This window comes from Channa argus, chromosome 20 (assembly GCF_033026475.1).
Source record: "Channa argus isolate prfri chromosome 20, Channa argus male v1.0, whole genome shotgun sequence".
Lineage (NCBI taxonomy): Eukaryota > Metazoa > Chordata > Actinopteri > Anabantiformes > Channidae > Channa > Channa argus.
The window spans coordinates 4,981,109-4,996,141 of record NC_090216.1 but is presented as its reverse complement, the minus strand read 5'-3'; the positions used below and the strand labels follow the sequence as shown (position 1 = coordinate 4,996,141).

Below are 15,033 nucleotides of genomic sequence, written 5' to 3'. Positions count from 1 at the left end.
TATAGCTCTTAGCAAAATATTGCATATGTACACAATCAATTGAAATAAAGAAAAACAACTCCATGAGAAAGTTTCTGTAAGAGTTTCACTCTTTAATCAGTTTGTGATTGAGTGGAGAGAGTGAAACCATATCTACTGTCCATCTATGAGAACATAGATATGGCTCAGTAAAACCCTGCCCCAACACCTGACTGGATAGAAAATTAGAAATGATGTTTGGGTTGGGGTCAGGTTCAGTCAACCGTGTATGGATAAATAAGAGTAGCTGAATATTTACAGCTATAAAACACAGTACATGAACCCATGTTTCATCTTTATTCTTATTTGAAATGCCCTAACATTTCAAATAATCAACCTATGGTGGCTATGTAGCTCCTTGTTGAGTGCTTGTTGGGCTTGGGTTGGGCTCAGTTTGGGTTTGGCAACCACACCCTCAGGCTTTGCTTGGTTTGCTTTGCTCCAATTTATGTTCTACATCTGCAACTGACTCCTGCCTGCGTCATATTAACTATTGCCAATAGGGTCACTTATTAACATGTAATGGTCTAATAGGAAGTGGAAGTCTCCCACCTGAAGCTCTATGTAAATGTGATAACTGATAATGGTCATTTATTGGGATCCTAACATTAGTACTAATTCATTTCTCCATTAAAGGGTGAAACTGTATAGTGCATTTTACCTTCTACATCAAAGCACATTAATATAGCGCTTTTATACTTTATCAATACCTGAAGCACTTTGCAAAATCGCTTCCCGTTTATCCATTCACACACCAATGGCAAGGGAGCTGCCATGAATGGCCACGCACTGGCCCATTGAGAGCAACTCGGGGTTCAGTGTCTTGCCCAAAGTCACTCTGGCATATGGACAAACTGCCAACCCCATGATTAGTGAATGACATGTCTAGCTCCTGAGATACAGCACCGTAACTGAAATTCTTCAATTATCTTCTCTCCATTTCAGAGGGTAGAACAGAAAAATAATATTGTGCACAGGCAAATTATCCAGTACATCCTATAAAGTATTTGGACTCTATGTAGGGGGTTGGATTGAAACAGGTTTAATTCAAACATCTTCAAACAAGAGAATCTCTTCTCTTTATGGGTGGAATTAATGAGGGGGGGGGGTGGGGGTGGGGGGGGTGACCACTATAGTGCCCCTACAGTAGAGCAAACTTACCATAAGAGAACAGTGTGTCCTGTAAGGTGCCCCCAGAGTATAGCAAACACAATAAAATGCCCTCCCCCCAAACATGAAGTCCCTCCCCCCACGGTAGAGCAAATATGATCAAGTGGCTACAAATAATAAGTAACCCTTTAGATTGTTTTGCCCCTGCCCCTCAGATAGTCCAAGTCCGTCATTGCCCTGTGCAAAAAATAAGAAGATGTTTAAAATAGTATCTAACTTTCACATTTTAAACTCTCTAGCGCAATGACGATGGAACATTTATCACTTCATCTCCACTCATCATAAACTGCTGCTCAGTTTGAACTAAACACTAAACATTCATGGGAACCAGCTCTTCCTGTAGCCTTTGGATCTGTCCCAAAACTCAATTTTCTCAAGAGGCTGTTTGGCTGCTCAATTGTTGTGCTGTGAAGTTTTTCTAGGACAAAGAGAGAAAAGAAACATAACGAGAATCCGTTGGGCGAACGGACTCGTAACTGAGGAAGCTGGAGCCAGACTGATAGGACATGTAATATTCTATGTGGTTTTCCATCCCAACTGCCAACCTCACGTACAGTGGCTCTGTGGTTGTCTGTGACTGTCTGCTGATGCTTGCTCACATGAGAAATCTGCACCTACCTAAATGTTTTTTGGTTTTGTTTTTTCCAAATCAACTTTCCTTTTACCTTTCCTAAGCATTCTTTACACAACTGTGTCTCCTACTCCTCAAAATAAAGGCAACAGTCATCTCAGGCCTTTTGTGTGATTAGGTGGAATTGTGACACTGATCTGTGAGCTTTGTCAATAGAGGCTCGGCCAGAGAGAAGTGGCTTGATAATGCAGCGGCACAGATACAGTACTGCAGGGTTTTTCCTGCTGAATCATAGTGCAGTTGGGCACTAAAACCACATTTATTTGATTGTATTTTATTAATACATCTCCTGTCAAGGGAAGGAGGACCGTGCTTTTGTGGGAATAAAAAGCTTACGCTAGCTTCTCACAGCGCACTTCCTCTTTATCCACATACACAACCATGAGTAGGCCTGCATTCCTAGATAGAAGTGGTCTATTGGGATGATATGGGACTATGAGGTCTTTTATATATGATGGAACTTTATATGTAAGAAGCAGGGTTTTAAATTCTATTCTAGATTTTAATGCTAAGCCAATGGAGAGAAGCTAGTGAAGGTGAAATATGATCTCTCTTGCCAATTCCAGTCAGCGCTCTTGCTGCCGCATTTTGGAATAATTCAAGGCTTTTTAGGGAGTTACTGGGGCATCCAGAGAGTAGGGCATTACAGTAGTCCAACCTAGAGGCAGAGACAGGATGCTCCTAATATTGGCAATGTTCCGTAGGTGGAAGACGGCTGTTCTAGAAATTTGTTTTATATGTGAGGTAAAGGACAAATCCTGGTCAGAAATAACTTCACGGTTCTTTGCAGTAGTACTGGAGGCCAGAGATATGCCATCTAAAGTAACGATATGGTCGGACAACATATTTTGGAGAGTTTTAGGCCCAAGTACTATGACTTCAGAAGTAAGAAACTGTGGGACATCCGGGCCTTTCTGTCTTGTAGGCATGCCTGAAGCTTGATTAACTGATTTTTTTCATCTAGTTCCATAGATTGATGGAACCAGATTTCTAATAGTGTTGCCTAAAGGAGACATACACAAAATAAAAAACGGGGTTAATGTGCGAGTCATGAATTGATGATTTCAGCAGTGTAAGAGGACACACGCACACATTAATTGTTCAGTATCATTTAGTGCTACTCCACCTTGGGGTTTGCTGCTTAGGCTATTATCACGTGGCTGTCCCTGGTTAAAACTGCACATGTGGGCCATTTCAGCTTAGCACACGACTTAGGTTTAGGAACAAAAACCACTTGGTCAGGAATTTTGTGGTTTTGTTTAAAATAACAACTTACTAAACAAAATGCCAACCAAAATCCACCCCGACCTCAAACGTTATCTCCAAATTGCTGCGATCATGGCTTCCACAGCCATGAAGACTGAAGAATGAAACCGCTACTTTTTCTTGGTTTTGTTGTCAAACGTTTCTCACCTTTTCACTAGCCTTGTTTAACGATTATCTTGATTTGAGAAGTATTTTGAGGAGGTGTGGTTTTCCTTTAGTTTATAGCTTATTGTGATAAGTAGATAAGAGCCATGGGAAGAGAGAGAGACTATGACCTGCAACTGAGCTAAGTATGTTGCAGAGTATTTTCTGTGACTGCAACTTTCTGATACATAAAGCGTCTGCATGTAAATAGTGTATGCACCTTTTTGTTTGAATCCAACTTGCCAGTGCTATAAACACAGACACAGCAGGGACAATTTGAGTAGAGAGAGGGGTAGTACAAATCTGACATGGCTGGAGAAGGAGCAGATCTGCTCTAACTCAGTGGACTAAGAGATAAAAGCACTTCAAATGTTACTAAATGAACATAAATACTGAGCCACCTTTGACCAACAGCTGCAACAACCAAAACACAAGGCAGAAGGCCTATTTCCCAGTGACGCAGATAGGTCATTCCCCATGACCCCCAAGAAGCACTGTCTGGATTCACTGTCTCCAAGACTGCCTATAAGCCACTTATTCATGATTGCTAATGGATTTTGGTTTGAGCCAAGATCAGTAAAACTGCATATAATGCAATAAAGTGAAAGAAGGTGCAATCGAACTGCATCAGGGACAAAGCTCCATCTATGGTGACACATTTTTGCTACTTGTCATTATTTATTTTACTACAAATTTCTCATTTTTGAAACAAAATAGAATAAAATAAGATGCCACATCTATTTTAACACTCATCTGTGTTGCCATGTGGAAGGAGTTACAGTAACGCAATTATTCTACTCTCCAGATTCATGCTCTCTGGCTTAGATCCTATCTCTGCTTTTGGTATGCACTCTCACCGTGTGTTGCACCAATGTGAAGATAAGCAAAGAACGAAAGAGGTGAAATATTGGATGCTGTTCAAGCTGTAAAATTATTCAATATCTCGCTCTGAATGGTTGTTATGTGGCTCTCCCCAGATAGTTTGGTGTCAACTCTGGCTTCAAATGCAATAAACTTGACACTCCCGTGTTCACTCAGCCCACTGATTGTCAGACTTTCACAAACATTGACATATAAGGGATGGGAAAAGGGAATGCCTGCTCCACAGCTTTAACAAGACTGCTCCTCCGTGTGTCAGTGTAAACCTGCTGAGCATCTACCACACTCAGGGGTCAGGCCTGACATTTCAGAAAACCCGATAGTTAAACTGGGTTAAATGCACAACAGGTATCAGTTTTAAAAAAAAGAAGAATCTCTTATGGAGATCAGGCTAACAATGTCACACACTTTAAGTCCCCAGCAGTCACAAAGAGCAGCACTTCTTGGCCGTGATCTGGTCTCGTAACTGTCCATTTTATGTGTGTGTGTGTGTGTACATAAGCACAGGAGACACACATCACACCCTTATGTGAGTGTGTGAAACAGATGCAGAGGCATTCAGGAAGTGTGGGCTAAGTGGTGAAGAATAGAGAGTGGATGCAGACAGGGGTTATGTGAGGTCTAGCTTCTCCTAATCTCCTCTACAAACCTGCCGACGATGAGGAAATCATGCCGTCAGTCTAGAAAGCCCTGATTTATTTTTTTTTTTTGTATTGGATGACTTATGAACGTTGCTTGTCTTGTGACCAAAAGGTCAAACTCAACTTGAAACATGTGTGGAGACAGAATCCGTCCACACTGACTCACAGCTGACTTTGATTAATATTGCATCTCTTAGCTTCATGCTCTGTAATGATTCATTTGGAGGAAGAGATAAGGAAATCACATCATACTCTAAAATAATCACCATTTTGATATATTTCCTGAAATTCCATTCATTGCAACACCAATATTTATAGGACTAACGCAAGTGCATACTTCTCACATCAGGGGCGGTGGTTCCTGTTCACGGTGGAACTTAAAATTACTCATGTCAGAGAGAGAGGAGAGCCCCAGATGCTATCTCTCAGCAGTAGTGGTGACGGCATATCAGTCCACAATTTCACATACAGTGAGTCACGAGTACTACATGACTACCAGAAGGAAAAGACCCCACGCTACTACAATGTTTGGACTTGAGATTGCTATGGTAACAGAAGCTGAGTTTACAAGAAATTTGATAAAGTCCAAACTGTGCTAGAAATTCAGACTATTTGAGTTGAGAAAGACCTTTAGTTTGCCAGATTTGAGGGTTTAAATCAAGCTGTGTAACCTTAGATATGATCCACTGCCAGTTTTGATTAATATTCCACCTTTAATCAAAATACAATTTCAAATTGTATGCTGAATATATTCAAGCTAAATCTATATGCAGATCCAATACAACACCAACAGAATTGAATTCTAACAGTGTGTGTAAATTAATTTAAAATAAAATGAAAATTAAAAACTGGTATCTGGAGCAAGACGAACTCTTCGAAAGCGTTTCGTTGCCCTTAGTTACCACACAGCCAAACAACGATCAGTCAAGTCATAACAAGTACAGTAAGTCAGTAACTAAGGCAACCCATGTGCTATTACGCATGGTGAGTCTATATTGGGAATCCTGGCTGCGGACCAGAGGGTCACTCCATGACGCAGCGACGCACGCAGGGCGTTGTTCTCCCATAATGAGACACTTTATAACAGAACGTCCGCCCCTGGCATCAATCTAGTCTGAGCGCACCGAGGGGACTACCGCTGTTGGACTCTTGTTGGAAAACTTGCTTTTGCTTCTTACAAGTCTGAACCTCTTTTTTTTTTGTGGACATACACGCTCCTAGCTCGAAGTAAGTGGACTTTAGTTTCTTCTAAACTTCTTATATTCGTCTCCTCTGCCCAGAGATGGCGGAGCGAAGCGTTAGCAGTAACGCGCTCTGCCGGGACGCACGGCGCGCTGTTGCGCATAGACCCAGGGTTCATAGCCACAAAAACAACAACCCGGCATTAGAATTAAATTCGTTTGATAAATAGAGTTAGGTTAAATGTAATGTTATATTGCTGTCTTATTTAATACCGTTATTTTAACACGTAAACACAATGTTGGTTATGCTGATGACAAGTCTGAATTTAAAAAAAAAAAAACGCAAAAATGAAAAGGGTCTTTTTGTTTGAGTGTGGACTTGAGAAAAAGTTCACTCAAGTTTACATCCTGTAAACTTAGAATAAAAATGAAATGCGTTCTCCCACAGTCTCAGGTAACTATCGCGTCTCCAGATGCTGAAGCGTCTCTAAAATCCCCTGCACGTTGAACAACGCACTGCAGCGACACACCCATGTCTCACCAGTCTGACACTCACACAAACTCTTGTCTCCTCTTCTCGTTACCGCACAGATCGTCTGAAAAGATGCTGCTCCTACTACTGGGAATCGTCTTCCTGCACGTAGCTGCCCTGGTTCTCCTGTTTGTGTCAACAATTGTCAGCGTGAGTAAAGCTCATGTTTCTTTTGCTAAAAACTTGGCAGTATCAATTTCTAAAAAAATAAAAAATTGTTCACTATTTCATAGTTCATTTTTAAGATTATTGCAGTAGATTGAGTTGAGTTTCCCCCCAGGAAAAACATTGCATCAGAGTTATTTATCTTTGTGTATTTTCAACACATGCATGTTTAGGCCAAAGAAACTCTGTTTTTGGCCAATTTGGTGCTGCTCTCCACACATAACTGACCAACCTGTATATTGTTGATTCCAGGTATGGAGGCAAAATGGCAGTTACACCGCAGACCTCTGGCAAAACTGCTCTATCACTGGAGGAGCCTGTCTCACAGGATCAACTGATGGTCAGACGCTAACATTTTACAATTTTCCTTAAAGACAGCTACTTAGTTTGTTTTTATAATGTAATGACTGATACTGTACATTCTACGCATGGCTCTGCTATAAGCAGGTTTTTAGGCTCGTGTTGGGTAACATGATCTCAGCTGAAAAGAATGATCAGTCTAAATCCTTGCTGAACTTTGGAAAATTTCCTGCTAATATCCAACATTTACCTTGTTGCTGTGGGTGTTGTCGCTGCTCGTCTGAGACTCTGGTGCCATCTAGGGCAGAGAATGTGGCAGTGCCATCTTCAAGTGCTAGCTGATAGGCTGCTGCTGTATAAATAGTTGTGGTGTGATGTCCATATTCAGGTCTCCTGTTTGGGAGGGGGGGCATAGTGATTCAGGGTGGGGCTGTGGAGCGTATTTAAAGTTTCAGATGAATGTGTGTATGTGTGTATGTGCATTTGTTTGTCTGCACGTATCAGTGTTAGAAAGCAGGAGGACCTTGTCCTACCTCATGTAGAATATAGCCTGTTGATGGTGGGTCACACCCAGTGTCAGATCATCGCGACTAGTGTTCATTTGCAGGGATCATTAGAACAATTTGAAGGCAGCAGCTGCAGTGTGTGGAGATTTATTTAGACAGAGTCAAGCAGCTTCATGTTTGTATTAGAATTCCGTAGATAACTTCCACTATTTTTAATAACTACATCCTTATAAAATTGCCTTAAAAAGGACTTGCCAACCGTGTTTCAGCAAGATCACTGTTGATTAGTTGTATGTTTTGCTGCTAAATGTGCCCTCACATCAGTGCAAGAGCTGCTGGCCGCAGCAGAGGTGATGTAATTTGTCGAGAATGAGCCATACTCAGCCAGTGTGTGTGTTTTGTCAGGGCAGCAGTGGCGGGCCTGCTCTGCCAGGTAGTTTGATGCCACAGCCAGTTTGTTTGACTTGTTTTCACTAGTGCACTGACGCGCAGTGTTTGTTTAAGAAGGTGCGTGTGCTGTGGCCGCCACCGTCCTTTGGCTTTGGGTGGTGGAAGACAACAGCCTGCCCTCACGCATGGGGCCGAGCCTGTGTTGGAAAGGGCTTTCTGAAGCCCTGCCGAGCAATCAAGTTTCTTCTCAAGTGAATCATAATCACAGGCATCGCAGTTATTTATAGGGCAGTTGTGAAACTTCTGAACTTCTCATTGTTGTCGCCTTGGTTACAAACATACTGGCTGCATTAGGTTTTGATGACGCCTGGTTGAGAGATACTCATGTCACAGTTGTCACATGCTGCTTTCATCTAAAACATCACATCCTGTACAAGCCAGGAAAATTACTTCATAGAATTTACTCGCTCTAAAATTAGCTATTGAGGAAGAATGTTCTCTGCCCCCATACAGGCCCACATATATAAACACAGTGGAATATAAACCACAGGAGGTTTATTTCTGTTGTGCACAGACGGGTGTGGGCCCCATAGAATACAATAATCAACATCATTCATGTGAACTGTTCAACATGAGTTGTGTTTGCTCATCGGTAACGGTCAAAGCCCCAAACTGCATCTCATGCTGCTCCCGGTCAGTGAAAAAAAAAAGGAGAATAAGATTTACGCCTACGGGAAAGCAATGAGATTTGAGCACCATTGTAGGACAGAGGTGGAACATTTCAGCCATTTCTCACAGTGTTATCACACAGTATTAAACAGCATCTGGAATCTAATTGTTGCTATGGTTTTGGTTTTATGCTGGCTGTAGGTTTTAGAGGGAGATGTGCATTGTGTCATGTTTCCTATTTTATCTCAACACTGAACCACTGGTCATCAAGACATACAGTAGGACTGTGATTGAGGGTAACCTGACTCCAGGATGGGCTTCAAATCTATGACAGGTTTCGATTTACAAGGAGAAAATATGTACAAAGTGTTTTGGCCCACAGTTTTTGGTCTTATCATACAGAAGAAGTCCTACTTTCACATCATTGTTTTTGTTTATGAGTCTGAACAGTGATAAATTATGCATCATGAATCTTCTTTTTTGTCCGCAAGTGGTCTCACATTAAAGCCACATTATACCTTTGATTTACATAATTCAAGAGAATCGATAAACACAATAGAGATTTAAAATGTCAGACATTAGCAATGGTTTTCATACAGATGGAGCCATAAAACAAAAAAAAAAATTCTCACTTTTTATAGACCTAACGGGAATATTTGCAGATGGTCTGAGAAAGCAGTGGCAAACGAGTGCACTAAAGACCGTCCCTTCAGGGTCAAGCACCTGCCAGCACTTTATGGAATGGGTGGCTCCCAAATCTAACAGCAGCAGACGCTGTTAAAAGAAAAAAACGTTGGGTGGATACATAGAGTAAAAGTGCTTAGGAAACCTGAGAGGCCTGGAAAGGCCTGGATAACCCTCACACAAGAAATAGAACCTACTTGGAAATCTTGGGATTCCAGGCACGGGGGCACAAATGAAGCACAAAAACACACGGGTAGAAAGCACAGATGAGTAAATGGTACTTCCATGTTGTTGCACTTTTACGGGTTAATGGCTTCTAGCTCGTCCTGGTCTTAGAGCAATGATCGATATGGTACATTTAGTCATGGGTCCTGCTGTGAGGGGTGCATGGAGCTTTTAGAAACAAGATACCTGGGTTTTACTGTTAGGGATCCATTATACAGTCCCAGAAGTAAACATAGCGGAGGTTTGCTCATTATGTTCTCTTTCAGAGGATGCGAGTAGAGGCAATGCCACTGAAAGCACACACTTGTTATTCTTTAGTTTCCCTTCATACACTCATTAAATCAATGTTATATATGAATTTTGCTCTGGTTGATGAGAACTACCATTGTATGAATGTTATTGACAACACTTTGCCTTCTACCCCTGCAGTGTGGATTCAGACGGTCCAGGCTCTCATGATCCTATCCATCATCTTCAGCTTCCTGGCTCTCATCCTTTTCTTCTGCCAGCTCTTCACTTTGCAGAAGGGCGGACGCTTCTTCCTCACTGGAACGTTCCAGATCCTTGCCAGTGAGTTCAACCCTCATCGTTAGCACTTCCTCATAAATCCACTGACAACATACTTGACAGCAAACAGACATTACACGCTGTATTTTTTGTTGGCATATGAGCAAGAGAAAGAAAAGGGACTAGGGGTTTGTATTAGATTGGAGTATTATTTAGAGCTGACATGAATTTAATATTGCAAATTATTATTTTTGGTTGTTTATTAATCTGTCAATGAAAATATGTAAAGCTAGAAACCTTTTTAAAGTATTAAATGACTGATATTTTTTGTACTATGTCTGATTAACGACTGATGTTTTAGTACTCTGATCTGCTTAATTGTATGGCAACAATTGAGAAAACACACCACTTACACAAATCCACCTACACAGACAAATCGTGGAACAGTGGATTCTCACACTGAAGAGAATTAAATTAAGAGAGTCTGAGCCAGTTACTAATGGTTTAATGCTCCACTTGTCTATTGTACCTCATGCCCTTTGGCTAGAGAGCAGCTCAACTGCCGGTCCATTGTGTTTCCTCTTGGCAGCCCTTTCCAACATCCCAGGTTTGCGCTCTATATTGTGCCAGTGCATTGCCCGGCACCCTGTTGCCCACTCAGCCAAACAGGAATGACTGGGCACACTGCCAGCCAAGTTGAAATGTCAGGAAGGCTGACAGTGCGGGGGTCTGACAAACAGATCGTGCAAGGCTGAACAAGGGAGGCGGGCAGAGGTGGAAAGGCTTCCAAAGGCTGGACTGGTTTTCAGTAAGCATGAACTACTGTAATTTGGGGAACACTGACCTGCTTGCCTCCACTGCCACACAGAGTTCAGCCCAGGACACCAGGCAGACAGCACAATGCCGCAGAGAAACCTGATCCGATTATTGAACAATGTGATGACCAGCGTTATTCAGCGTTCGCTTTTTCATCCCTGCAGGTTTGTTCGTGATGAGTGGGGCCATCATCTACACGGTGATGAGTCCGCAGTGGGCGTCGCCGAAAGACTCCTTTGGCTACTCCTACATCCTGGCATGGGTGGCCTTCCCTTTGGCGCTGATCAGTGGACTCATCTATGTCATCTTGAGGAAGCGAGAATGAGCCATTACTCCATCCCAGTGGTCCCATTAACCTAAAGCCCAACAGCAAGTGTCGTCAGTCCCTCTTTGAAGTATAAGTTCTGATGCCTGAGTACCAAATGGCCAAAAGAGCCACCAAGATAATACAGCAGATCACAGTAAGGGGAGGGGGGGTAAAACCAAAAATCAACATGGAAACCAACCGAAAAACAACCAACACTGTCTCAGTTTAAAGATGTATATAGTATCGATGGTTTAAACCCTATTTATAACACTTTTTACATATATGTATATAGTTTTGTGTTGCTCTGTCAACAGATACTTGTTTCAGCTGATTAAGTGCCTCAGTCTTTGTTTGTAATGAAGGAATAATTAGACGCTATTTTATTGTGTTGTGTTTTTTTTCTCTTTTCCTTTTTTTCGTTTTGGTAACTGCCATAAGAAAAAGAAGAAAAATGTTTTTGGGAGTATTTTAACCATATTGCATGTATAGAAATAGAAGGATTCAAAAGGCTTTTTTTTTGGGATAGGCTTGCTTTACAAAAAGAGTGGTAACATCCGTGGACGTAGCATAGCCATAATAAACAGCTTTGCTCCCTTTTCGGTTTTGTGAATTTGCAAGTTTTAGTGTTTTTATTTTGGGTATTTTTCTATTTCTTATTTTAACAAAAATATGGTGCTATATGTATTTATCATTCCTATTACTGATAGTACACATTTACAGTAGTTACTTTGTTGTCATTTAGAAATTAAACGGTTTGCCATTAATTAAAATGAGAAAGAGACAGAGGTACTCTTGTACATACAGTGCTTGACTCCTTCTATAGGGAACAAAGCCTATTTCACTTTGCAGTGTGATTTTTTTTTTTCCCCTCATCAGCTTCTGAAAAACAAAAAAAGATTAATTGAGTATAGGGGTGGTGCACTGATGAAATAGAGTCATTTGAAATGTCAGTATTATCCTGCAAGTTGGTAAACAGATCAGCTAAACAACTTCATATAAGCTTTAGCTCTATTTTCTTTGTTTTTCCTTCACTGTGATGTTTGTATTCACTTTGTGTGTATAGCTGTTCAGTCTACAGTCTAAAGAAGTTAAATTACATATTGTGTAGAATACCGTAGAAATAACACTCTGGGGGCATTATAGCCCTTTAAGAAAATGTAGAACTCTAAATGCCACTGAGTCGAAGCCATATAAGAAAATACCAGATGATAGGGAAACACATTTAGTATTAACTTTATAGTGTATGTGGGAAAAAAGAAAACGGACAGAGAAGTTTGCAGTGATGACACAAATGTCTGTTTCATATACTTGAAGTTTGACATGCTGCAGTCTCTGTCCACTGAGGTCTAGATGTTTTCCTCTTTTACTGTATTAAACACTGTTTATAACATGTTTATATGTTGTGCATAACTGATGTTGATGGCAATCTAGCCTAAAACGTTCACTTACTCAATAAAACTACTCTCACTTTATCTAATACTGCATATTCCACTGTTACAAGGGACTCGATTCACACTAACACTTGATGCATGTGCAGCAGAAATTACATAAAGCAGAATATCAAGTTGTCAGCATAGACATACATGCTGTCTGCCTGCAACACATCTCTGGGCTATGAAAGCATTAGATTAGGAACCATTTGTGGAGATGTATCTGTTGTAATAGACAGTAGATGCATGTTTGTTTGCCATTAGGCGTGAGCTGTCGAAATACAGCCTGCAGCACGTGAATCCCCGTGTACAGTCTACCTTTACAGTAAGCGATCATACTCCTGTACTGTAGACTGAATAAGGTGCTTCGTGCATGTGATTGCTACTGTAGTTACGCGACTTGTTTTACACACACTGGGGCAGGGGCACGGCAGTTGGCACCCGATGCTAGTTATTGAAAACATGCAGCTAGTGTTTCAACACTAATCATAGGACTTGAACTTGTTCTGAACACTGTAAGCAAGAGTTTGTCCCCCACTTGACATCTCCAGTGAGATCCTGTGGCCTTTCCGCTACAGAGCAATGTTGTGGATTCAAGCATTTAACTCAGAGCTCATCTGTAGCAATAGCTGCCGTGGTTCTTAGCATGATGCTCATTCATCATCGGGTTCAGTTAGAAGAGACTGACTCTAATGACAACTGCCCTCTTTACTGTTTTGTGTAAAGCTATAGTACAGAGAGTTAATTTGTCTATACTATGTTTGTAATTACACTTCCAAATGCTCTCGATATTACCAAAGCTACTCTGAGTTTAACCATTAAAGGATGTTTCTTACCACCACATGGGGCCTTTTTGTGTCTTTTAATCTTACCACACACATATGTGCATCTTTTCCATGCCATTCTTGAAGAGGCAAACACACCACCCATTTCAATAATCAAACACTCTACTGTCACACAACCAGTGTTTAGAGATTATAGCTAATGATCTGCGATGACATCTGTCCTTTAATGGTCCATCCATAATCAGCACTTCTGCACTCAGCTGGTGATCAGCTGGCATCTAAATCTCCAGCTATGAGAGAGTATTCTCACAAGGAGGATGCTTGTTGCAGGCCTGAGAGGTCACAGCCTCCCACTGCCTCCTCCAACTGACATACAAGCGTTGGGTTAAAACAGGGACACTGCGTTGGTCTCTGCTTGTTTGTGTCTTGTGTTTTCAGTTTCAGAGAAAGTCTGCATCTATATTTTCATATCTTTTCCCCCTGATTTGTCAATTTTCTATATTTTTGGGTAGTTATATTAACGCGCCTAAAATCTTTGTATACAGGTGTTGCCTGTGACAATTTGTCCTATGCAATACTGCCATCTAGTGGATGCATGCAGCAACATCATTGATTTGTAAATCTCAAACTAGATTATCAAACACTGCCTCTGTGTGGTACAATATGAGCATTACAGTTGAATGTCCTGATTGCCTTAATATTTAGAAGGGAGTGGAGACCCTCAATGTCTCCCATGGGTTTACTGGATCATATTTTTCTTTTTTAAACCCCATTACCCCTATAAATCATTAAGCCTAGTCTAGAAGTCAGCTTGCGTGTGAGGGTGGATCCTCCTGCCATTAGCATGCAGCTATATGATAGAGAGAGGTGATTTCTCCCATTTGCCTCCTCTCGATTACCCTTCAGTCAACCTAATGAATGCTCCTCCTCTAGAGCCATTCTGAAGGCTTTTATGGCACAACACATCATTAGAGGTAAAGGGAGAAGACAAATAACCTTTCCGCTATAGAGACTATTTATAACTATTTGATAAATTCAGACAAAACATGGCAAAAACAAAAAAGTCCATATGGAATGAGCCCAGTGTGTCGGCCGACACAGGTTTTACACAAAACATTCGAGTTTTTAACTTTGATTAGTTGTATCTAAGTGAGCAAAGAGTAAGCAGCGCCCCAACAGCCAGCGTAGAGATAATGAACAAAATAAAAGTTGACTGACAGGAAAAGCCAAAATATTGTTTTAATAAGTTGTATCGCAGGCAGTCATGACCCTCCAGAAGAGCTTTAGTGCTTATTGACATAACTACATTCTGTAGCTCTCTAGAACTCTGTTCAAAGGACGGCACAGGATCTAAATTGCCTAAAATGTCAGTCCGGCATCTCCCATAGGTGTTTAATTCTGCTGAGCTCTGGTGAATGTACGGGCTGTAGCATTCTATTCATCAGTTTAATCAAAACATTTACTAATCCTCTATGTTCTAGTTATGTTGTTGTTCATGTCAAGCTTCTTTTCACAATCCGAACTATCAAATCCGAACAAATTTAGATAATTTGTTGAGACGGTGCAAAGCCTTCTTTCTCTGACAGGAATAGCTCACTTGAACTTACTCATGTCTTTCTAATCTATGTGCCTCCCTGTTTAAAATCTGGACGTGTCTTTACTGAGTGGATCCATCACTCATACTCATTTGCATTAACATGCACAAAAACACAATGGTTACGAATGTGTAGTCAGACAGACCAGACATATTTGTCATGTCACCCTGAACCAACAGTAGTCTGCAAAGA

At 41.1% G+C, this 15,033-nt stretch overlaps 1 protein-coding gene and 1 long non-coding RNA gene across 2 annotated transcripts in view; one reads left to right on the top strand and one right to left on the bottom strand.

The window, feature by feature from the left end:
• LOC137105325 (uncharacterized) overlaps nt 1–15,033 on the bottom strand; it is a 104,362-nt gene that overhangs the window by 26,183 nt on the left and 63,146 nt on the right. The window lies entirely within an intron of this gene.
• pmp22b (peripheral myelin protein 22b) lies at nt 5,817–13,302 on the top strand. The gene is made up of 5 exons (XM_067487348.1): nt 5,817–5,976; nt 6,522–6,612; nt 6,880–6,967; nt 9,831–9,971; nt 10,889–13,302. The coding sequence occupies exons 2-5, from the start codon at nt 6,535–6,537 to the stop codon at nt 11,047–11,049; spliced, it is 468 nt and encodes a 155-aa protein (XP_067343449.1). The 5' UTR covers nt 5,817–5,976; nt 6,522–6,534; the 3' UTR covers nt 11,050–13,302.